At 38.4% G+C, this 24282-nt stretch overlaps 2 protein-coding genes across 4 annotated transcripts in view; both read left to right on the top strand.

Moving 5' to 3' along the window:
• The window catches only part of RPS6KA3 (ribosomal protein S6 kinase A3), a 73976-nt gene extending 61793 nt beyond the window's left edge, over positions 1-12183 (top strand). For 2 of the 3 annotated variants that reach the window (XM_002196515.7, XM_030281949.4), the window contains 6 exons: positions 1243-1401; positions 4858-5019; positions 5214-5290; positions 6360-6477; positions 7184-7324; positions 8420-12183. In XM_002196515.7, the coding sequence (XP_002196551.3) occupies positions 1243-1401; positions 4858-5019; positions 5214-5290; positions 6360-6477; positions 7184-7324; positions 8420-8542 (780 nt within the window). In that variant the 3' untranslated portion in view covers positions 8543-12183. The remainder of the gene's footprint in view (positions 1-1242; positions 1402-4857; positions 5020-5213; positions 5291-6359; positions 6478-7183; positions 7325-8419) is intronic. The other variant, XM_030281958.4, reaches the window with a different exon arrangement.
• Positions 12184-13675: 1492 nt separating this feature from the next.
• EIF1AX (eukaryotic translation initiation factor 1A X-linked) lies at positions 13676-22586 on the top strand. The gene is made up of 7 exons (XM_030281935.4): positions 13676-13843; positions 14699-14782; positions 16371-16474; positions 17879-17929; positions 19366-19447; positions 19555-19646; positions 21237-22586. Exons 1-7 carry the CDS (start codon positions 13828-13830, stop codon positions 21240-21242), a joined length of 435 nt encoding a protein of 144 aa, XP_030137795.1. The 5' UTR covers positions 13676-13827; the 3' UTR covers positions 21243-22586.
• The last annotated feature ends 1696 nt before the right edge of the window (positions 22587-24282 follow it).

Below are 24282 nucleotides of genomic sequence, written 5' to 3'. Positions count from 1 at the left end.
CATCATGTCTTCATCCTCTTAAGATCATAAGCTTGTAAGGCCCACAGAATTATTTAACTTTTTTTTTTTTTAATTTGGTGAGAAAATAAATCCTTTTAGTATCGTTAGAACAAAAATTTTGATGCTTAGAACTTTATTAGCAACTTTTTCCTAGGCAGCTTAAGACCAGGGAGTTGGGATGAAAACCTTTTTTTTATTTATATTTTCTGTTACTTAGCTGATCTCTAGTCCTAAATTTATTTTACTATAATTTTGGTAATTGTTTCTACTTAAATAGAAGTTTGGGTTTTTTTTCACACATTTTACTGAAAATAACACCATAAAAGTAGGTGGAAACGATTAAAGGGAACAGTTTGTAGAAGATTTCACTAAAGCAGGAATTGTTTCTGGATTAAGTTGGAACTCCCAGGTCAGGTTGGATGCTTTGAACAATGGAGGAGGGTTGGGACTAGGTGATCTTTAGGGGCTCTTTCAACCTAAGCAATTTTGAGATTCTCTGGAAGTGCAACTGAAGTGAAATGCTGAAGTGTAAGTACCTTAAAATGTGCTTTGGTATCACTCAGTCTGTAGTGCCCTCTGGTGAAAAAGTAAAGAATTCTCAAATGCTTCCCTGGATAATAAAATCCATGCAAAAATTAAGCCATTTTCCATGACTAGAAGTAAAGGATAAAATATGGATGTTTTAATGCTTTTAGACTTTGACATAGGCTTTATGTGCAGAGTAATGTATAAGTTTAAGGTTTTATCATAGCAATTTGTTATTCATGGTTCATAGAGGCTATTTGAGATAAACTTAGATTAATTTTTTTCCTTTTTTTTTCTTGTCTAACTGTCGGAATTATCTCTGTATTTTTAATTTGGTGCAATAATTGCTGCTTGAATTAGCTCTGGTTTTGCCTTAATTAGACTAGTTTCCATTTCTACTACTTCATTTCTTACGTCTAGTTTCCTTTGTTTTAGTGAACCTGTGTGGGGGAAATTTCCTGTTACTTATCCTTTTATCTTTAAACACTTTCATCACAGTATTTCTATGTTATTTTGGTATGGCATTGCCTTTTTGTAAAGATTTTGTGTTCACTTCTGAAGATGAACAACATGTGGATAGTGTGTGGGTTATGAAATACAGGGAAAACAATTGAAGAAAACAGCGTGTGGACACACCTGCACTATCTCTGTGTGTTTCACAGGAAGACAGCAGAGAATAAATATTTTTAAATATAAATTTTTATGTACTTTTTGCAGGTGTATGATGATGGAAAATATGTGTATGTAGTAACAGAACTTATGAAAGGAGGAGAACTGCTGGATAAAATTCTTAGACAAAAATTTTTCTCAGAACGAGAAGCTAGTGCTGTTCTGTTCACAATAACAAAAACAGTTGAATATCTCCACACACAGGGGGTAAGTTTTCATCTCAGACAAAATGTTTTTAGCTATTGATATTCTTCTCTTTCAGAAGCATAAACTTTTATCTTGATACATTGTTCTGTGTGGTAAGTAGTTTTTGGTAAACAGGAATTCGTGTTGAAATCTAAACTTTCCTTATCAGCTCTTTATATGTTCAGATAACTGAGATGATGCAACTGTTTCTGTTCTTTGTGCAGTCTGTCAGCAGTTCTGTGAAATATGCAGATAATTACTAACAGAGAGGATATGAGGGGAAGAAAGTTCAGGAAGAAGTGCTAGGACCACTGTTGTTGCATAGCCATGGGACCTAATGTAATTTCAGTCTTGTCCTGTGATATACCCTGAAAATTTATTTTCCACCTGTCATACTTGTAATTCTTTTGACTTCTTGGTTTTGAAAAACATGATTTATGACTTGTAACTCCTGTGCCATAGGGTCAGGAACTTGTAGGAGACAGATAATTAACGCTTTGGGAAATTAATTTGGAGACAGAGGAAGTAGTTCAAACATAGAGAAGGACTCTGTGATAATTGTATGGCAAGAAAGACAAGTTGTGTTGCATTTTTAAGAAAACAAGAAAAAGGGCATGGAGAAAAAGCAGAAAATAAGGGTGCAAGGAAAAAGTCAAGCTGCTAATACATGATTTTGTTATCCAAGAAAAGATGCTTTTTAGAACATATAGTACTCAAATTATTTTAAATAACAACAATTCCATACACACTGTCATGGCTGGAAGCTATTATTTCAGAAAACTTATGATCAAAGTTATTTGGTATCTCATTCTGTGATTCATCACTCAAGTCACTTTCTCATGTGTGTGGTTTTTGGAACCTGTGTGCACAGATTATAGTCCTTGGCCAGCAGCACCCATGGGAATTATGATCAAATCTTGATACCTTCTGTAAGGAAATAAAGATAATAGAATAACAAATCATAACTTGGTTCATTCTTGCCACATGTGGCTAAAAGAGGCCCAGAGCCCTTGCATCAAGTAAGGGATTTTAGAGGTTTTCATTTCTTTACAGTAGATTTCTGTAAATATTGGCATTTTAACTTCTATTAGACCACATGCACTTTGGAATGTTTGCTTTTGTAAATTGTCAAGTCTTACATTAAGTACACCTCCACAGGAAAGCTGGCCATATATGTAAATAGTGGGCACTTCAGTAGTCTAATTATTTTTTGGAAGAGTCCCTCATATCTTCAGTGGATTTTCCTGTTGAAACTCTTTGGACACTGGAGGAGCTTATTTGAATATGCTATTAGGTAATGTCTGGTTTGACAATCTCTGCATCTATGTGCAGTCTCCACAACCCTTCCAGGAAGAGTTTCCTCATGGACATTGATATTTCTGAACTGAGAAACTAGCTAAGCAAGGAATTAAATCCTCAGGATAAGTAGTGCTTCCAATGCTCAATCACCCAAAGCATTTTAAAAGTATGAGGGCCAACATACAGTGATTAAGGATTTGCACAAGAGACATCATAAAACAGGTAAACAAGAAGTGTCATGTCCTCTTGGAGCAGCAGACTTCTGAATGCTGATAGGTAATTGAGACTGCTGGTCAAAAGTGCAATGCTAAGAAATAAAGAACTGAAAATTCCTGCCTGTTATTTTGTTCTTTTCTGTTGCTCTAAAATAAAATGTTATTTCTACACAAAATACCAACATAATCTAAACAATCTGGCAATTAAAAAAAATGTATTTTTAAATATTTTCAAAATTTACCTTCGGGGAAACAGCTTAACATAGGAAGGTGTTTCACTTACTCTTTTGTGAGACATAAACATTTTGGTTGCTTGGGAAGTAGTGTTTTAATTTGAAATGCACTGTTAAACTTCCTCGTCCTCCTACCTGAGCCTCACTTCCCCTTCTTTCAAAAAAAGCATACAACTTAGACTGTTCTAGAAACTGCCAAATCTTCAGCTCTGTGGTGCTTCCATTGCTCACTTCTTCCTTTCTACCCCTTTTAGAATCTCTCTCCAAAAAAACCCCAAAGCATCAACAAGAATAAAACATTTTTTTTTTTATTTGCCTCTTGGAGCAGTAAAGGTTGTTTGGGTCATTATTAAGGAAAAAACTAAAAAACAAGGGCAATCAGGAACTGATTATCTCATACACTGACATCTCAAGCCAAGATGTTCCCCTTAAGACCTACTGTTCCAAGTCAAATTCTTTAATATCATTTGTATATTTCAACTTACAAGGTGGTTATTTCCATAATTTTAGGTACTTGGTTTGTTAAATCTGAGAATTGCACAGGATTTGCATGCTGGAGAAGCCTCTATTCAATGGACTTAACGTGTTAAATAGCTTTGCAAAGTGCATGACCCTCTGCACTCTTACCCCTTGGTCTCATGTTGCTTTCCTGAAACCCTGCTAGGTTTGGATGAGTGTGCTTGGCTCCTGAATTTTAGATATCACTTACTTGCAGAAGTCTGGGGGTATCTTCTTGTTCTAATGTGATTACTTTAATTAAATATTTTGCAATCTCTTCCATTTAAATTTAACCATGAAAAGCTGTGTTTAACATTAGTGAAACACACAGCGCAACAAGGAAGATAAAGGCCCTCCTGTTCTGCTTTAATATTTAAAGGAGGACACTTAGATCCTCTCTGCTGTCTTACAGTGGTATTATACCCTCTTCTTCACAGAGAGCAGAGTCTCTGGAGGCTGTAGGCTAACTTAGTCTTGTGAAGAAAATATAGAAGGTCAACTGATTTCAAAGACTGTCCTTGTGCATGCCAGGTTTTGTTAAGTCTTGTTATAACATAGCTTCAAATTCTGCCGGAACGTTGGCAGCTTCTCCGGTATTGTCAAGCATTTTACATCTTGAGCTTCTGCAAAAGGAGACTCTTGGGAACCAGTACAGGCTTTTTTTGGTATTTGGAGAATACCTCTTCGATACTTTGTTGGGAGTTTTCTTATTATTATTATTAAAATTCCTTCTTCATCAGGCTTTAAGTGTTCTTCTGAGATTAATTCAGTTTGTCTGAATGAAGAGAATGGAATACAGAGTTACTCCAGCAGTAAATAGTCTGTGGTTACATAGCAAGGTGTGGCACATCAGTAGCTATGGGCACCCCTGACTCCAAAAGATATTAGAAACCAAAGGTTCTGATTTAAAGAGCCTGTTAGTTATGCATGTTAAAAGGAAGGACATGATTCAGCCATTAGAAGAGACATACGGAACTGTCTGTACAAATAAATCAGGGTGGCAGGGATGTCTGGAGAGGGTTTTATAGTTAAGTTTCCAAGTTAGAATTGTCATGCTCCAGACACCACAGATCATCAAAAACTGCAGCTGATGGTGGAAGCTGGAACTCTGGAAACTGAGCATGCAGATGGGAGACTTAAAATTAAGTAGCAGAATTGCCAATTAAAATTTAAAGGTTTTCATATGTTTAACTTATTGTATTTAATGGCTTCTTTTTTTTTTTTTTTTTTAGGTTGTTCACAGAGACCTGAAGCCTAGCAATATTCTTTATGTTGATGAATCTGGTAATCCAGAATCAATTAGAATTTGTGACTTTGGTTTTGCAAAACAACTGCGAGCAGAAAATGGTCTTCTGATGACTCCATGCTACACAGCAAATTTTGTTGCACCAGAGGTAAAACCCAGGATAGTTTATATAGCTTGATATATTTTACTGGGATTTTTTTGCTAGATAGATTTTTTTTTTTGTTCTTGTGCAACAAGTAGAATCATTCTGTAAACAGTAAAAATTTGAAATTTTACCATTTTTATAGCATAATCAAAGCATTTCCAAGCATTTTTTTTCAAAAAAATATTTGTCTCCCTCAGGTTTTAAAGAGGCAAGGTTATGATGCTGCATGTGACATATGGAGCCTTGGTGTTCTACTTTATACCATGCTCACTGGGTAAGGGTAATAGTTATCATTTGCTTTGCTGTAGAATACCAAACCAATGTAAACAAAGCCAGTAATAAATGTAGGCCCACTGTTGCAGATGTTTCTGTCAAAGTACTGATTCATCTCAACTTTGGGGTTGAGAAAAGGGTTTACCTTTAGTAAAATCCAAGTTTTCAGGGACTGGTGTGAAAAATTCTTTGCTTCTAATGTCTCCTCTATTTTAGGGCTTTAATTTCTGCTTAAAGGTGATTTTGCACTAAGAATTTATTTCATGTGAAAATTAAAAGATAGATTAAGCAACATATATATTGAAGAAAATATATGTTGCAAATATAATTGCAATGCATTAAAGCATGTTTCTGTGCAAAATCCAGCCACTGAATGTTTTAAGTGATGCAGTTAAAATATAGTAAATGCAATAGAAAGGCATTGTATATGCAACAGAAATTAATTGTGTAAATGATGATAAGAAATTCAACTTTAGTACCAGAAGTTCAAAATTAAATTTATTTAGCAAATGCAATAGCAACTGGCTTTTTATGCTAGGTTATTCAAGTTGCCACTTTGGTTAATGGTTAACACCATCATAGATTTTTGTATTTTAAAATAAGTGACAAACATACTTGGTTTTGAGTGTATCTCTTTTTTGGTTGGGAACATTCTGATAGCAGCAAGAGTATGTACAGTCAAGCAAGGAAAGCTGCTGCACGTTTCTTCCTCTGGCATTAAACCAGCATTTATTCATTCTCAGACATTTAGATTTACAGCAGAATGGATTGGTTTAATACTTGACTAGAATATGAAAGTTTAAGGAATACTTTCTGTAATTCAGGAACCACCAGTATTTGAACTGCTATAGGAAAAATCTGGTTTTCAGACCAGATACAGAGGAAATACATGCAATAAGAACAGATCTATAGTCAGTACCATATATTTTCCCACATTAAGAATAAATTCTTATTACATCTGTTTTACTATTTGTTGCCTATAATTATGTTGAAATTGCAATCAGATTTCTAATACTTACTGAGACCCAGGTAATGGAAGTTGCTGACGTTGAATTTGTTTGGTTAAATAGCTACACTCCTTTTGCAAATGGTCCTGATGATACCCCAGAGGAGATTTTGGCCCGAATAGGAAGTGGGAAGTTCTCCCTCAGTGGTGGTTATTGGAACAGTGTTTCAGACACAGCTAAGGCAAGTATATTTGCTTTGTCTCTTGGGGGATCAGGGATGGATTGCAGCATTGTTGATTATAATGTATATGTTATATCATAGATGATTGGCTAAGTTCCCCCGTTGTTATATTAAAATACTGATCTAATCCCTTATGTGCCTAGAATTTCGTTTCCTGGTTTTGATCAGTTCATGTGTCAGCAGTCACTTGCATGTAGGAGGAAAGAGCAGGTGTGACTTACACTGTAGCAGTTAACAGCTGTCCTCAGAGATCTAGTGTGTTTTATCAGTATTCACACATACAGTCATCCATGGTGAGAAGTGCTTTGACAAAGCTTCATGTGGAAGCATGACATTCAAAAATCATACAGGTACCCTAATTCATGGTAATGAAAACCAATGAAGAATTACTTTTTTGAGAATTCTGTTTTTAACAGCAAATAGATTATGAGCCTCAGTGTGCAATATCCCTTATGGCCCTTCTACATGGATGCTTAAAATGCTAAAATTTTCCACATTTAATTGGATACCATACTTGTGTTACCAAATGTCTGTTAAGTCACATAATTAAAAAATAAACTGTTAGCATTGCTGGGTAGTTTTTCCTTTGTTTTAAACTGACATTATGCACATATTTTTATACCTCTAGAATCTTTTATAGTTTGGAACTATTAATCTGTTTTAAAGTCGAAGTTCTACTGTTATTTCCATTGATCTTCATTGACAGGACCTTGTTTCAAAAATGCTTCATGTTGACCCTCATCAAAGACTGACTGCAGCCCAAGTTCTCAGTCACCCCTGGATAGTTCACTGTGACCAGTTGCCTCAATACCAGCTGAACAGGCAGGATGCTCCCCATTTAGTGAAGGTAAGTAGATTTTTTTTTTTTCCAGCTTGCTGTTTAGCCAAAATTAGTGTAAAGAAAAGGGGTTTTGTTTTTAAGGTTGGAGGTAGCAGGTGTATCTTCTAAATACTGTAGAAAAGTTGTTACGACTGGATGTTGCACAAAGCCATAAAATGAACTTGCAATATGTAATAGGATTTAATGTGAAACCACTGACAGGTGATACATCTAATATATTTGAAAAGAAAAAAAAGTCTTGTGTTTAAAATCTGTTGGGTTTACTTACACTGGAAGGTTTAAGTGCTTTTGGAAACCAGCCTAAATCATTCTTCTCCAAGTGAAAAATGTCTGGTGACTATAGGGGAGTTTGCTAACTTTATAGTTTCAGAGGAGGGTACTTGCCAGTAACTGAAGGAAAACAGAATACTTTGTGATCACAGTAGAAGCTGAAGTCAAAAGGGCAGTGTTAATTACTATGGTATCACACTTCTGCGCTCTGTCTGAAACAACCTGGAACTTTTTCACTTTGAACAAGCAGAGGAAAATCAAAAATAATTGAATTCTACTTCTTTGTATTCAACCTTGTTTTCAGTCCTACTTTCAAGAATCTCTTGTGCAACATAAAAGGGATCTAAAGAATATAATTAACACTCTCTCTGAGTCAGCTATTAGAAAGTTCTAGCATCCAAAACACAAGTGGGAAGTGGGGGAGTTCTGATCCCACAGCTCACAACTTTCTACATTTTTTTTTAAGTAATTTTATGTGCTGAATAATGTTGGTGATTTTTAAATATTTTGTTGGAAACTAAAATGGTTAGGTAAGTGATAAGCAGAGACAGGCTACCAATTGGATTTCATTTCCCAGCTCTTTCACATAACATAGTGGCAACCTAGCTTATACCTTCTGGGTTTGACTAAGCAATGTAAAACTATTTATTACCCTAAAAAACACTCGCTTCTAACACTGCTAGGACTTGAGTAATGCAGTAGTATGTTTCTGTTTTGTAGATGAAAATAGACTGAAAGTTGAAACTTCAGAGTTTCTGGCATTTAGCACTTCTGTAGTGTGTGCATCAGTCACAACCTGCTCTTACTGTTCTTTTCCCCTCTGCCCCACAGGGTGCAATGGCAGCAACTTATTCTGCTTTGAATCGTAATCAGTCACCAGTTTTGGAACCAGTTGGCCGTTCTACTCTTGCTCAGAGGAGAGGTATTAAAAAAATTACCTCAACAGCCCTGTGAAATGACCTCAACCAGACACTTGGTACCACAGCATAAGATGATAGCACAAATCATGGCGACAGGTAGCACATATCTGACAGATACCTGCAAGCACACTCTGTCCCAGCTGGTACCTATAATGCTGCTGCTCCTGCTGCTGCTACTGCTTTCATCTACTCTCGCTTTAAACTGTTGATGTCAAGTTACTGATCATACTGGAGCTGCAAATGGAGTGACAAGTGGAAACAATGAAAATTACCATGTTCGCCACTGAGTAAACCAGAAGAATTACAAATGCCACCTCTGTCAAAAATACACTGAATAAAGCACTCTGCACCACATAGCATTATTTTTATAAGGAATATTTTTTTTGTCCCCTAAAATATTCTTTGTTACAGGTCGAGATGGACAGTTTATGTTAAGCACTTAGCTTAAACAATCTGTTTATATTAGCACTATACATTGTGCCATCCAACATTTTGTATGTTTTTGTAAACAGTTCACAAGCAGTACATTTCCGTGCTGTTTTCTTTAATGTATACATGCCTTGTTTTACATAGATATTATTAATCATTATGACAAGTAAGTCTGATTAAACAGTTCACCTGGATTAATCAGTATTGTTGAACAGCTCTAAAAGAAGCCTGACTGTTAAACAGCTATTGAATGTAATACTATGGATAAGTAGTTTTCCTTGCCTATGTCTTTTCTACATTTCTGTGTTTTTGATGCCACATGTCATGTTATGGAATTTAAGCAGTGAATCTCTCACTATACTATATATCCTATAGGTAATGTAACCCAGAGAAAAGATAACTTGCTCCATATCTCACTGTCTTTGTTACCCTTCCCCTCCCTTTTAGTCCCTCCCATCTAATCTCTGGACTCAGGAATTATTGCTAAATACTTTCTGATAGAGGACATTTCTATATGGTTTATTCTTATAATCCATTGTTAATATTTTATCTGTATTCTATGACTTTTGTTTAAGCTGCAAAGGAATTGTTCAGTGAACGAATGTTGGCATTACAGAAGAAAGGCAGAATTTGAAGTAAAAACAAAACATATTGGTCGCTAATAAGCAGCAGCCTGCAAAGAGTAGATTTAAACTGCAGTCATTGCAGTTGCAAAACTGATGGATCTAATGTTCTGCCAGTTGCTTTCTGATAATTTTAATTAACACTGGAATGTGTTTGAATACAGTGAGTGTTCCATTCCACCAAAATTACAGGCTATGTAAAGTCCTTCCAGATAGGAAATGACTATTGGGAATTCTAGCTTTAATGAAATATGGATCTGGGAGAATGGCTGTTGGTGAACGGCTGTTGGTGAACAATGCAATTTTGTGTTTTGCGTAAGAAGGTATTTTCTTGGCTTAGTGGTATTAACTTTCTTTTATGGTGCTTAATTGGCTTATTTCCCTGAAATCATCAGTGGTCTGTTGATAGGAACAATCATCTTTATGACACCACAGATTTGTTCTGGATGGGAGTGTTTCGTCCTGCCAGAATTTCTGAGTTCCTTGCGGAAGCTTCCTTTGCTAGATCTGCAAAGGATCCCACTTTTTTTTCCCTTAAAATTTTGCTAAATATTTAATCCATGGTAGAATTGTGAAGAAATTAGTTTTATAAACAAGGATTCTTAAATTTGCCTAGCTCTCAGAAATTTGAAAACACAGCTCTTCCCAAGCAAATGGTATTTTTCCTTTACTTGGTGCTCTGGCATTGAAGTTCCCTTTAATTATACAGATGCATCTACCCTTCCTTCAAGAAACATTTTTAAGTAGAGGCAGAAAAAGGCAATCTTAATTTTTTTTTTTTTTTTTACACTGGCAATTCCAGAGGAATTTAGTAAAACCTTACCTCTCAAAATCAGGCTTTTCAAAATCTGGAAAATGTACTTTCTGGTGGCTTTTAAGGTGTTAATAAAAGACTGTCATATCTAGTCAACCAAATTATTTAAATGCTGTTGAAATAAAAAGATGGCAGTACTTGCCAGTGTGTCAGTAATAACATTTCACTTCAGGAAGGAGTTCCTACTCTGTTCAGTTTGTGTATATAGGTTCCTGGCAAAGAACAGACCAAAAAGAGGAAGTGTTAAGCTGCCTCACTATTGGCAATATCCACATTAAAATAATATTAAAATATTTTCAGTAGTTTTATTGTAGCCTTTTTTTGTGGTCCTCAAACTCATTAGCCAAACAGTGAAGCAAACTCCTGCATTTTATGTATCTACACTCTCAAGTGAGCTGTTAATTTAGTCTAGACTTTACAAATATTGCTATTAAGTCATGTATATATATCAGCAGAAGGTGAACATTTTAAATTGTAGCAAAACAGGAAAATTCAGCACACCCTAAACTGAATGTATTGAAGTCTAAATCCACTATATTTTTAAGTTACTTTCTAAACCAAGGTATAAAGAACCTGCCTAATCAGGGAGGTGTATTTTACAGCCAGGCATGGTTTATGTACCTTGCTTCCTGGTTTGGATCCATGTTCATGACTTCCACTTTTTTTTAATGTTTTTATAGCTGCAGTTGTTATAACCTATAAAGAAATCCACATAATGCTTCTCTGAGTCTCAGCACTTTTCTGTTAGAATGTGAGTTTATGACCCACTGTGTAAATGCATTGCTGGACTGCTGCAAAGCATTAGCAAGTGACTCAGAGAGTCATGGAGGATAAAAAAAGAGAATACAGATACAGGTGAATTTGTCTATGTGTTGACCATGGTTTGTTTTTAATTTTTTTTAGTGTGAAATTACCATTTACTGTGCTTCAGAGCATGAGGGAACAGAGGGAAGAGTGAAGTTGCAATACTCGTTAAATGCCATCTGTGTCCAGTAATGGCAAAGTTCTGTGTTCATAATCACTATAACGTTGAGGAAAACTTAAAAGGAGTTTTTCAAGAAAACAGTTAAAACTTTTTTCTGAAGAGACAAGGCCATAAGAAAATAGATTTACGTGTCTGGGATTTTTGTGTGTGTGTGTGGTTTGCTTTTGTAAATGTGGTGTTACCAACTAAAGCTGTGCTTTTCTATTATTGGAAGGAAAGAATTCAAAGTGTGCTGGCCCTTACTAAGCAGTGGTTAATAGATGAATTTTCACATATGAAAATGATGTAAATGATTAGCTTTATCTTGATACTCTTGACCTAATCAAAGGGAAGGTGTACTTATGAGGGATGTAATTATTTTGCAACCTAGTTGGGGGGAAGTCTACTTAAACAATTTTTAAAAAATTGCAAAATCACAGATAAAATATTTTTCTACGATTCTATACAATCATACTTTATACTAGTTTTCTCAGCATGGCATGTAAGTGAGTCTAAGGTACTGTTCCAGGAAATCAGTGGTATTGTACCTTGTTCTAGACCATTACAATAGCATCTGTTAGATGCTTGGCACTGCTGTCATAGAACTGAAATGCTAGTTAAAAAATGATTAATTGTACTGAATACTTTAAATGGTTGTTTTATTCCGAGTCTGATCTAAGAGATGTTCCAATCATGCTATTAATGTGTAATTAAAACTGTTCCAGATGTAACTATGAACAGTTTTGGAAAGTATCATTGCTTGTTTTCCTGTCTAATGGCAGGTTTTGTAGTCTTCAAAAGAAATTGAAATTTCTACTATGAATAAACTTTCAAACATCTTAAAAGGTTGTTTTGTGTAATAATTTGTTCTGACCAGTTACAAAAGTCATTGCTTGTTCATCACTAGCGTTGAACTACCTTCACAGCACACTGAGTGTGCTGTGCCAACCAGAAAGGGTTTGTAAAAAACAAGTGTCTCAACATTGCAGCACGTTGAGGAAGGTAAAGATGGAGACAAAGGAAAAACTCGAATTCAGCCGGTGCTTATAGACCTGATCTAACATATAGCAAGACCACAGTGCAAAGATATTTTACTTAAATACCCCATCAGCTTCCAGTCAACTCTGAAGTACCACTTAATGCTAAATAAACATGCAATGCCTGCATTGCTCTGGACACTGAAAATATGGGCATGTTGGAAAATTAACACACTTTGTAAACATTTGAATCATAACACTAAATGCAGAAACACTCCATAAACAACAGGCCCATGTTTTAGCAGCTCATACAACTTGGAAGCATACAGCTGTGATTCTTTTTAACCTTGCAGACTGGAAAAGATGAGAGATTTTCAAAGGTTGCATAGTGTACAAAAATTACAGTAATTGGGATAGAGGATATGTGAGGAATGCAAGCAGAGGTTTTGCTAAGTGTACCAACAGGAAGGCATCAGGTAACATGGAGAGGTTTGTAATGGATATGGGGCAAGGGTACTGCGATTTCCTCGGTGAGATTCACAACTGTAATCAGAGGTGTATACAGCTGTGGCCCTTTTTTTCACACTAGACTTTGTGCTGCCTGTCTAAAAACATTTTTAAATTTATTTACAAGTGAACTGGATAATTTGTAGACCTCCAGAAATTCTGCAAAGGCTCGGGTATACCAAAGCTCCTGCTGTCAGCCTTCCTCACCTTCGTGCCCTCTTATTTACAGAATCAGAATAGTTTGGGTTGGAATGGAGCTTGAAAATCATCCAGTTCCAATCCCCTGCCGTGGCAGGAACACTTCCCCCTGGAGCAGGGTGCTCGGAGCCTCATCCCAGCATAGCCTTGAACACCTCCGGGCATGGGGCATCCACAGCTCCTCCTGGCAGCCTGTGCCACTGCCTCACCACCCGCACAGTAAAGAATTTCTTCCTAATGCCTCATCTAAACCTACTGTCTTTCAATTTGAACCCACTCCTCCGTGTTCCATCACTTCGAACTCCTGTAAATAGTCTTGCCCCATCTTTCCTGGCAGGTACTGCAGGTATGAAGGAGTTATCACTAACAGCGCTGGCCTCGGGTGCTGTGCGGTGTCCCGGGGCTGCAGGGGCGCGCACTGCCCGCTCCCGCTCCTCCTTTTCCTTGAGCTCCGCCACAGGACGCCGGGCAGTGCCCAGGCGGGGCGCTTCTCCGGGCTATTCCCGAGGCCACTCCCGGGGCCACTCCCGAGGCCACTCCCGGGGCCACTCCCGGGGCCACTGCCGGGCCGGGCCGGGCCGGGGAGCGGGCCCCGGGCGCGCCCTGCGCCGCTGGAGTCCGCCGGGCCGCGGGGGGGCGCTGTGGCCGGGTCGGCGCAGCGGCCGGAGCGCCGCGCACGAGCCCGCGCAGCCCCGGCCCCGCCGCTGGTCCCGCCCGGAGCCGCCGCCGAGCCCGAACCGCCGCCCCCGCCCGGAGCCCCTCCCGCCGCCCCTCCCGCAGCCCCTCCGCGGCGGAGCGTTCGGCGCCATGCCTAAGAATAAAGGTGAGTCGCCCTTTCCCTTGGCCGGGCCCGCGGCGGCGCGGCCGGGCCCAGGCGCGGTGGCGCAGGGCAGGCCCGCGGCCCCTCACGTGGAGCCCGCAGCCCGCGGGCGGAGCGGCCCTCCCGGCGGGCCCGGGCCGGTTCCGCCCGCCGGGCGCGCCCCGGAGGCCGCCGGGGCCCGGCCGGGAGCGGGGGCCCTGCCCGCGGCTCGCTCCTCAGGGATGGCCCTGCCGAGGAGGCGGCCCGGCTCCTCCGTGCCCGCGCCGGCAGCGCTGCTGCCGCTTCCCTTCTTCATTCCTCCGGAAAGAAACGCGGAAACCGTGAGGGAAAGGGAGCAGCAGATTTTAACAGCTGGGCAAGTATGAGTTGCTCTTATGCTCTTCGTGAAGAGCATCTAATGCTGTTGCCACGTGTGTGCCTTCTTAAAAGGGCAGCTTCACTTGGAGGGTAAGCTTCCTCTTGAGTATTTCAGGGATTTCAGCAGCACCGTAACTGAAGTTATTGATCTGCTCTTGAAGATTATGTGCATCGGGCTATCCCACCGTTGTTTTTGAGGTATTTGGTAGCAGGGATCACAAACTGAAATTGGCCATCTTGTGAAAATCATTTTGAAGGCTGCTGTCACTCTAGAGCAACCAGGACACCTTAAACAGTGGAGATTCTAATGTTTATTTACTTTGTTGTTACCCAGCTAAAAATTTAGACATAAAAGCAAGCAAAAGAATCTAGATCTGGGTAGGATACTTAAAATAGCCATATAGAGTACAGGCATAAAAATCTCTGTAAGTCTGACTTTTCTCACTCACTGTATCTAGAGACAGCAACACCTGCTTTTTACTTCTTCCACTTTTAATTTAGGCAAAGGAGGTAAAAACAGGCGACGAGGTAAGAATGAGAATGAATCAGAAAAAAGAGAACTGGTCTTCAAAGAAGATGGGCAAGGTGAGTCTTTAACTATAATATGGCAATGTCATTGTTTTCAGTCACATACTGTAAGGGACAGACTAGAGAGAGGTATTCTTATTGAGGTTGTATTTGAATTCCAAATGACGTATTGAATGTAAGAGAAAGACAGGAGGAGAAGGGAAGTTTTCAATATCTTCACTGCTTAAAAATGACATTTTTCTCTTCTTGACCTTAGTGCATGCTGTGTGTAAAGCAGCACTTAAATATTTCCTAGAAACCTCTTGATAGCTTTGTGTGAGGGTCTGTGAGCAGTTGGCTTAGCAGATGTGGTTCAGTTTCGCCAGTAATTCCCCTTGGGATGCACAGTCCCACTTTCTGTTTTATATGGACTCTAACATCTCTTGGATCCTTCCCTGAGCTGCCCGACGTCACTGATGTGGCAGAGCAGCTCATCTCACTGTTCTGTCCCCTGATGGTTTAGTGCAGTTGGCTCCTGGGCTGGAAGTCTAGCAGTTATTAAAACAGGAGATGGAAGTGGGAGGTGAAGTAAGGCACAAGAGGGCTCAGCCAGGGGATGACTGGGATTCCCATCTGCCCTGCCTTTGGTGACAGTGAGCTCACCTCCCTTTCAGCTCACCCTGTCTTGTGTGTGTCACACTCTGGTGGTTGCTCACATGATGTGAATGCTTTCCTAGAAACCAGTTAATCAGTTGGTTGTTAGAAATATGGGGAGGGTTTAAATCACTGTAGAAGTGCCACTGAACAAATTTCTGGTCTTTTGTGTTGGTTCTAAGCAGAAAAGGAGTTTACTTTTATGTACATCTGAAACTTAAGATCCTTTACATCTCCCGAGCAAAATCTATTTAATGAAACATTAGTCTCAGTTATGAACAGTCTCGTGGTTCGTTGGACTATCTAATTCTGTGGAGTTCTCCAGTATGTGATTTTTTGTAGCTTGGTGAGGGAGAAGATGAAATACAAGGTGAAGAGATCGAGGGTAGGGTTAGAGAGGTGCTTCACAGACCTCAGCTGAAGTCCGCTCTTTGCCTTCCAGCCAGAATCTGATAAGGGTTATGTCCTTTCAAGGACAGTGGGGTGTTGTCCACAGAGCCTCTGCAAGAGGGATTCAGAGTCTCAGTAAGTGGCTGTACAGGGCATGCAGCTTTTTCCTGCCTCAGTGACAGCACTGAGATGTTGTCCTTTAAGACAGGTGCTGTGATGTTGTGATATACTTTCATACTCTGAGTGTGACTCAATAGCTCTGAGATTTTCTGTAGTAAACATTTGAGAGGGAACAAGAGGGTGGATGCAACCAAAAAGGAACAGTATTTGAAAATGTTAACATCAAGAATGATACAAAACAGTGATACATTCTGCAGCCTGTGTGGGTACTTGAAGCTCTTCTCAGCAGTTCATGTTTGATAAAATATTACAGCAGATTTGGGTTACAGTGGAGAAGTTATTGGTTGTGTCTTGAAGCTGGATTTGTTCAGTAGTTTTGCTCTGTGGCACTTTGGGACATGACTTAGTGGTGGACTTAACAGTGCTGGATTAATGCTTGTACTTGTTGATCCTAAAGATCTTTTCCAGCCTAAATGATTCTGTATGTTACCATCTCTTTCAGAATATGCCCAGGTGATCAAGATGTTAGGCAATGGAAGACTGGAGGCATTATGTTTTGATGGTGTGAAGAGGTTATGTCATATTAGAGGGAAGCTAAGAAAAAAGGTAATTCTGAAGCATTGTAATAGGAAACAATGATGTTATGCATGATATGTAATTGTAAAAATTTACATAGGTAGCTTGTTACAAAAATGAATATTCCTACTGCACTTAATATTTTAAGCTATTTTTTTTGATAGTAAGCTAGTCTGTCCTTCTGTTTCCATTGCTGGCACAAGAATAGGCAGTCTTTGGCTCTTGGGTGAAGCTCACAGTTTTAGGGCTGCCTTTCCATGTGCATATTTCAGGGGAAGGTTTTTTTTTGGCTGCTTATGAAATACAAGCTTTTCATATTCTAGAAAATTATACTTATTTAAAATAATAAAAATCTCCCTAATTGCAGATGGGGTGTTTGGTGATTATTTATAAAATACACCTCCAATGCCATTGTTTCATTGTCCACTTCATCAGTTCCCGAAATATTTTTGTTGAAAGCTAATTGCAAAGATTTTTACCTTCAGGGATGTCAAAACGTGTGTTTGCATTCTTAACTTTGCCATCTTCAGATGGTGTCCCCTCTGGCCCTTGTCAGGTGTTACATCTTCCTGTCCTCTGCTGGTGTATGGTGAGGAGGAGGAGGTCCCTCAGTCTGTTGCCAGTGAAAGCAAACATTCACTGTCTTCATTCTGGATTGTTCAAATTTTTGAACAGCACTGAATGCACATGTCTTGGGATCAGTGTAAGCAGTGCTATAGCTGCCTGCAAGAAAGTGTTGAAGTGGAGAATGTGCATAAGTAAACACTGAGTGCTGCAGAATGAATTTCGTGCTACAAAAGGCACCACTTATCTATTCCTTATGTTTAAAAGAAAGGAAATTCCAACTGAAATTAGTTCAATCTCCAAAAAATCAAGTGTTTGTGGGATAGACCCACATAGAAGCACCCTGTGCATTTTAAAGCATATCCTCTTTTGCAGATTTCTGGTTAACATTTTCTAGAATTCTGGTTAACAGAAATCTTCTAGATTTCTGTTTAACAGTTTCTAGAAACAACTCAGTTCATTTTCTTGTGCTCTTCACTGTTTTTGTCTATCACCCCCTTCATCAGGTTTTTAATTTTTGCCCCTGAGGAGCTCAGTTCACAGAGTTCATGACTGGTGTCTTGATGCATTCTTTCTGTTTTCTCAGATGTTAAGGCTTAGTAACCACCCTGTTGGCTAGAAGCTCTTCAAAGAAATTTGATTAGCCTGTAATAACTTCATAACGTGTAAAAATAATGTAACTATAAGTATTTATGACCTTGGGTTTGCTGTTAAAACATTAAATTGGATATTTCTAGCATACTGGTTAGAAAATGAAGGTGGTGGCTGTAGTGAAATGTTTTATGTCTCTCCATAAATCTAAATGTGCTGTTTGGTTCTTGTGTTATACAACAGAAGTTGAATTTCTTTAACACATGTTTTTTCCTTCAGGTCTGGATAAATACGTCTGATATTATATTGATTGGCTTAAGAGACTACCAGGTAAAAATTCAGTATAATATGACACTATAAGGAGTATCTTACAAGTAGCTTTATTTACTGTTAAATTGCAGCAGCTGTTGTGAGGAAATTCCTGTCTAACTTTGCATTTGTATTTAGTTGTGCTAAATCATGATTTTTAGTTTCCTTGTACTACAGGAAGATTGTAATGAGTAGACAAATTCTGGTTTGACTTGTTCTTCTAAATTGCACCCTGACTTTGTAAGTGAAGGTACTTATTGTCATCACGCTTGACCTGTTTTTTTCCAGATGTAGCTGTTTGGTGCTTGCATCCTGTGGTACAAAGGGAGATTGAGTCAAGTAACAAACATTTTACTGTAATAATTAGGATTGTTGGTAATCAGAATTTTGGATCCTTGATGTTTAGGCTTTTACCTTAAGAGGCAAATTAATCAGTAATTAGTTTGTACTTAAATTTCCAAAAATGGAGTGGCATAACTTTACGGAATATAAACAGTAATGGGAAACAGTTGTCAGGTTTTCATTAGGTGAATGCCTTTCATGAATATTAGTGTTGTCAGCAGTTGTTCAAGATAGATTCTGCTTCTGAAATGTGCATTAGGTTTATAAAACATTTAAAATACTGTCATTTATTGTATATATTAAAGTACTTAAAACCAGTAATTTTTTGGTTTTGACTTTGCCAAGGGAAATATAGGTTGGATATTAGGAAAAAGTTTTTTACAGAAAGAGTGATAGAGTACTGGAATGGTCTGCCCAGGGAGGTGGTGGAGTCACCATCGCCAGATGTGTTAAAAAAAAAATAAAAACAAAAAACAAACTGGATAGACACTCAGTGCCATGGTTTGGCTGAGGTGTTAGGGCTGGGTTGGACTCCATGGTCTTGAAGGTCTCTTCCAACCCAGTAATTCTGTGATTCCTGATTGACCATCAGCACCTCACTGTGTGTATTGTCTGAAGAAAGGTTCATTTCAAAGGCATGAAACTGAACTTGTCAAGTTCTTGAATACTCAACATTTCTCATTTGTTGCAAATTCTCTTTTGTCTTGTTGCCCAGGGAAGTTGTGGATGCCCCATCCCTGGCAGTGTTCAATGCCGGATTGAGCACCCTGGTCTAGTGGAAGGTGTCCCTGCCCATGGCAGGAGGGGTTGGAAGTAAGATGATCTTTAAGGTCCCTTCCAATCCAAACCATTCCGTGAATCTATAAATTACTTGTATTTGGAGATAATTAAAGTTATCACTGAGAAGAAATGAAAATACTCCAATGTGTTTATTTACATTTAAAGGAACTGGAGGGGAAGAAAGAACAAGATGTTCTTCTGTAAATATTACAGGTGTTAGTCCACTGTAAATAATATAGTTGTTGTAAATAATGCAGTCTCCTGAGGTTAACAGCGTTAACAGTTTTATTTTTCCTTCATGGATGACTAATATGGTCTAATAAATTCTTATTTAGGATAACAAGGCTGATGTTATTCTAAAATACAATGCAGATGAAGCCAGAAGCCTGAAAGCATATGGGGAGCTTCCAGAACATGGTAGGAATCTTTTCACTTCAAATTGGAAGTTCATGTTGGATAAGAATACTCCGTCTGTCTTGGCACAGTGTGAATGCACTCCTTAACTTCTCTAAATTCCTTCATAGCTAAAATCAATGAAACAGACACATTTGGTCCTGGAGATGATGATGAAATCCAGTTTGATGATATTGGAGATGATGATGAAGATATTGATGATGTAAGTAGTAAATGTGTATTTTTACCATATGCTTGAAGCCCTCATCTTTGGCAATAAGCTGTTGTTCTACAGCAAGGAATACAAGGGTGTTCAGGATAGCTTTGCTGCTCAGGGACTGCCTCAGGGTGTGGTGTGGTGCATTCATGTGCCAGCTGTCTGTCCTCTCTCCTGTCCTACAGTCATTCCTGCGCTGGCCTCTAAACACATGGCACACTTGTGTCCCGCTGCTAAAACACACGTGGAGAGCAGACTGAAGGTGCCTAAAGGAGAATCAGTCGTTTGACACCCCCCAGTTCCTCTAGGTTTAACAGCCTTACTGTCCCACCAGAACTGCAGAAATAATTAAGGGATTTGTTTTTTAAAACACAAAGGGTTTAAGTCTCCAATTCTGTTTACATAAAAACTACAAAAAGCTGCATCCTAATAGTTTTTCTAAAGTTAATCTTGACTGTCACAGTCACTTGTGTTACTGCTTACCACTAAACTCTAGTATTGGTCATGCACACTCTGAAATTATAGTAGTAAAATTGTTACAACTCAAATTTTATAGTAAATTGCAGAAGTAGTATCTGCTGTTTAATGTTTCTAAGTTGATGCGCTTTAATTTACAGCTGAGTAATGAATGTTGTGTGCAGGGTCAGCTGGCTGAGAGGATAAGTAGTAACTTACTGAGCCAGTGAGTTAACTTAATTGGATAGACTGTTCTAAGAGTACTCTCATGCTTTAATTCTTCATCTTTTTACTCCTCTCTCTGAGTTGATAATATGACTAATTATTTTAAAATGCTTCCATTATTCTGACTTGTTTGAGATTATCAATATATGATTCATTAGATCAAGTGTTTTAAAAATATGAAAATGCTGAGGAATTTTTCTTCAGACTTTTGAAAATTTCACTTTGGGCCTGTCATTGGTTGAGCTTACTGAAGATTTAGCTCATTGAAGCTAGGAAAACTAGTACTGCGTGCTTTTAATAATGAGGCTATTGAAAGACATCAAAGAGATAAGTAGCTGTAGGACAAATTTGCAAACTAATGGATCTGTGTGTGGGGTTAAGTGAGCAGCTATGATTATTTCTAAGCTTTTGCCAGCTCTTCAATGAAACATTAATATCATGCTTTAAGAAAGTAAAAGATACAAAGAAAAGATGTGAGTAACCTCTCTGAGGGTCACCGTTATATATCTGGAATGATGTGCAGTTTCCAAGGTCATTGTTAACAGAAGGAACTCAGTGGAGCCTTTCCTTTGTTTTTTATATCACAAGGATAATTAGAAAGTCACCACTTAGGGGTGTGACTCTCAAATTTGGTTTTATTTTTGTTTTTGAGCATCATGGCCTAATTTATGGCTGGTCTAGTGATGTATAGTTGTACTGTAGATACTGTTGTTAGGCAGAATTGCTCACCTGCATTTCTTGTCACAGGGCTTGTGGGGACAAAGGCAGGGAGTGATTGTTCATGTGTTAAGGGCATGAGCTGAGCCAAAACAGGACTGTGCTGAGTTCAGCAAGTCTCCTGTTGAAATGTCAAAGAGTTGCTTGATGAAAAATACATTTGGATGAAATACATGGTGTGGTGTTTTTGCTTTTCAGATCTAATTTGGACAGAGGTTTACATTCCAACTTTTTTCCTCCAAGGATTGTTCTACATTGATACTTCGATTACTTTTTGGGTGATGTCCCTTACTTTTAAGAAGACTGAAAATTCTCAGTAAAGAGTGTAGTTTGTTACATCAAAAGGATTTATTTTCAATGTTTGTTTTAAAGTATTTATATTTCTTTAGAAATGGAAAACGCTGGATTATCACAAAGGTTCAATGATATGCCACAAATATTTTGTCTCTTCACCAATTAGAGCTTTTATCTCTGGATGTAAGTGAGATACAGTGACATGGGCTGTAAAAGACTGCATTTTCCCCTCTTCTGCTTTCATCACTACAATTCCAGTTAAACTTGTATTTTGAAATAAAAATTGTTTACCCTGTAATTATCATGGATTTTGATTAAAGGAAAATAACCCAGATCAGATTAGTATCAAATCATACTATGCAGTGTCTGTCCTTATACCCCTTGCCTTGATGTTAACTTTAAAAAAGATTTTGATAGTATAAGAGGAAGGCAGAAATCTGCATTTAAACTCATAATGCATGATGAATCTGCTTTTCACATCTAGTAGCATGCTGCTATTTTTATACTGATTTTGATAATTAAAAACACTCATTATTTCAAAGACATTCTCCATGGTGGAGGGAGGGGTGGGAGAGGAGTAAAGATGAACAGTGAGCAGCATCTCAAATTTGCAATTTTTTGGAAACTGCGGTTGGTGCAGTGGCCGAGCTGCAGCTGCAGACGATGAACACTGGGTGGCGCCCGACTGAACAGGGAGACAAATGCAAAGCCTTCACAGTGGGGTTTCTACTGAAAAATGCATAAAATAGGTTTTCCCCAAAGTAAATGCTTAACATTCTTGATATGTTAAACATGTAGAATATTTTTACATTATATAAAAGGTTATGTTAAGAGTAGAGTTTTATTTTAATCTGAAATTCCATACATTGTAAGGTGCAACATAAAAGCTTAATGTGAACTTTGAGTAACAATATAAATAAGAAAATAAGTTTGTGTCAAAAGTAGAAAGAATCTTTTCATCCAGAATAAATCAATGAAACAGACTAGTGGAAAGATTCTTGTCCACCTTCAGACTGGAGGAGTCAATTGAGAAGCTGAATAAAGACTAACATCATCATGCAAATATTATTTTGTGGTAGCCTTAGTGTCTTTGTCTTTAATTATGTATTTAACAATTCTGAAAGCAGGTTAATGGAAAAATTCCTTTTGTGCCATAAAGATCTGATTCTTGACACTTGTATTCCTTATACAGTCTTTTTGGTATGATGTAAAGTGACTACCCCAATAGATAAAAACAAAATGACTTTAACTACAGAGTGGCCTCTTTGCTTTATATTTAATTTTAAGGAGACTTAAACATCCAGAGCTTTTGTAAAAATGTCTTCTCTTTTTTCTTTCATTGTAGTGTCTATTTTCCTTGCATGGATCAGGTACCCTGCTTTAGGAAGAACATTCTCTTAGTATTAAGTAATTATTTCATGGATTTTGACATTTTTATTTGTTGTAAAAACTTGGTAAGTATTGAGGGAAAGATACTACCAGTACAGCATTCTTATTCAACTGATCTTAAATGTATCAATTTACTGTCTTTGTATGTCTGTAAGGTTCAATTGTGAAGGAACATAAATGGTGTAATGTTTCTGAATAAGGCTTATAAACCACTCCTAAGCTCATTGGTTTCCTCATTGTATTCAGCAGGCTAAGCAGCTCTGAAAATGTTTAAAAGCTCTCAAAGTTCTTGAGATCCAAGTGCACAAGGTGTCTGTCCTTTCAGTTGTACTGGCAGGAAGGTTAGTGATTAAATTGCAGAAAACGGGTACTGAAGATTCCAGTATTGTGGGAACTGTACTTGTCAGTCTCATATTCTGAATGTGAAATGTAAATGCATGGTCAGTGGTAAGGGGAAACACATAGACACTGCTGCTGTAGGGAGCCTACAGTTCTCAGTGTAACACAGACTTTAGCTGTGGGTCAAACATGGAGCTGTTCCTGTCAGAAGCAGTTGTGGTTTGCCCTGAGGTTCCTTCCAGTCTTCATTGCTCCCAGGTTCATATCTGGCTTAACCTAATCTGCAGATTTTAAGGGAATTTCTTACTTAACTATTAATTTCTTCTTAGTGCATGAGCTTAACACCCTTCAGTTTCTACTCATAAGCTGGACTGTATTGCCTTTGTGAGTACCTTCAGTCACCTTGTTTCTCTGTCATCTGCTAAAGCTCCCTTCACAGTCCAATCTAGGCAGCTTGATATCATTCCTGTTGCCTTTTTTCATTGGGGCTGGAAAAGCAGCTTGCACAAGAAGCTGGCTTTCCCATGTCTCCCTTCAGAGAACAGTGGTAGAAGAGCAGCTGCCAGCTAGAACATTGCAAGGCTGCTGACTAAAGCTGTGAAAGGCACTCCATCTGTAAAAGTATTTTCTAGATAATTTTTTCATTATTCTTGCGTGAGAATTTCTGTTGGCTTTTTCCCTAGAGTGCAAAATTGAAAGCAGGGATACAAAAATTATTCTCCCACAGCTAAAATAAAAACTTTTTGTTCTCTGTTTCCCCCTTCAAGGTTTTCTCTGTGATTAATATTTTGAAAAATTATTTTTGTCCATTGTTCCAAATCTTTTCACCTTACAATAGGGGCAACTGTATGTTGCTTGGAGAGCCCTAATGCTTTTCCAGATAGATACAGTCCAGACCTAGCAACTGAAAAAGCGTATGAGAAGCAACCTCTTGTTCCCTTCTCAAAAGGAGGAGCTGGTAAGCCATGACTGCTGAGCTCTGTGCCATTTATTTGTTACTGCTGATAGGTTGTGTCATGCTCTGCATGTGCCAGCATGCACATCTGAGCTACTGTGTGCTAGTGCCATGCAGATATGTGATATATGCCATAAATCTCGTATATATGGTACCATATTAAACACACACACCCCTAAATTAGTGCACAGATAGAACCTGCAGGGGTTAGGCTGGCACAGCGGTTGCTTTGTCCCCTGGGTAATGTCCATGAATGTCAGAGAGCTG

This window comes from Taeniopygia guttata, chromosome 1, assembly GCF_048771995.1.
Source record: "Taeniopygia guttata chromosome 1, bTaeGut7.mat, whole genome shotgun sequence".
In the NCBI taxonomy this organism is placed as follows: Eukaryota; Metazoa; Chordata; class Aves; order Passeriformes; family Estrildidae; genus Taeniopygia; species Taeniopygia guttata.
This window is presented reverse-complemented; position numbering and strand designations above follow the sequence as displayed.

Coding starts and splice junctions, on each gene's coding strand:
- EIF1AX (XM_030281935.4), top strand. Junction 14,783..16,370: donor CTTCAAAGAAGATGGGCAAG/GTGAGTCTTTAA, acceptor CATCTCTTTCAG/AATATGCCCAGGTGATCAAG. Junction 17,930..19,365: donor TTGGCTTAAGAGACTACCAG/GTAAAAATTCAG, acceptor ATTCTTATTTAG/GATAACAAGGCTGATGTTAT.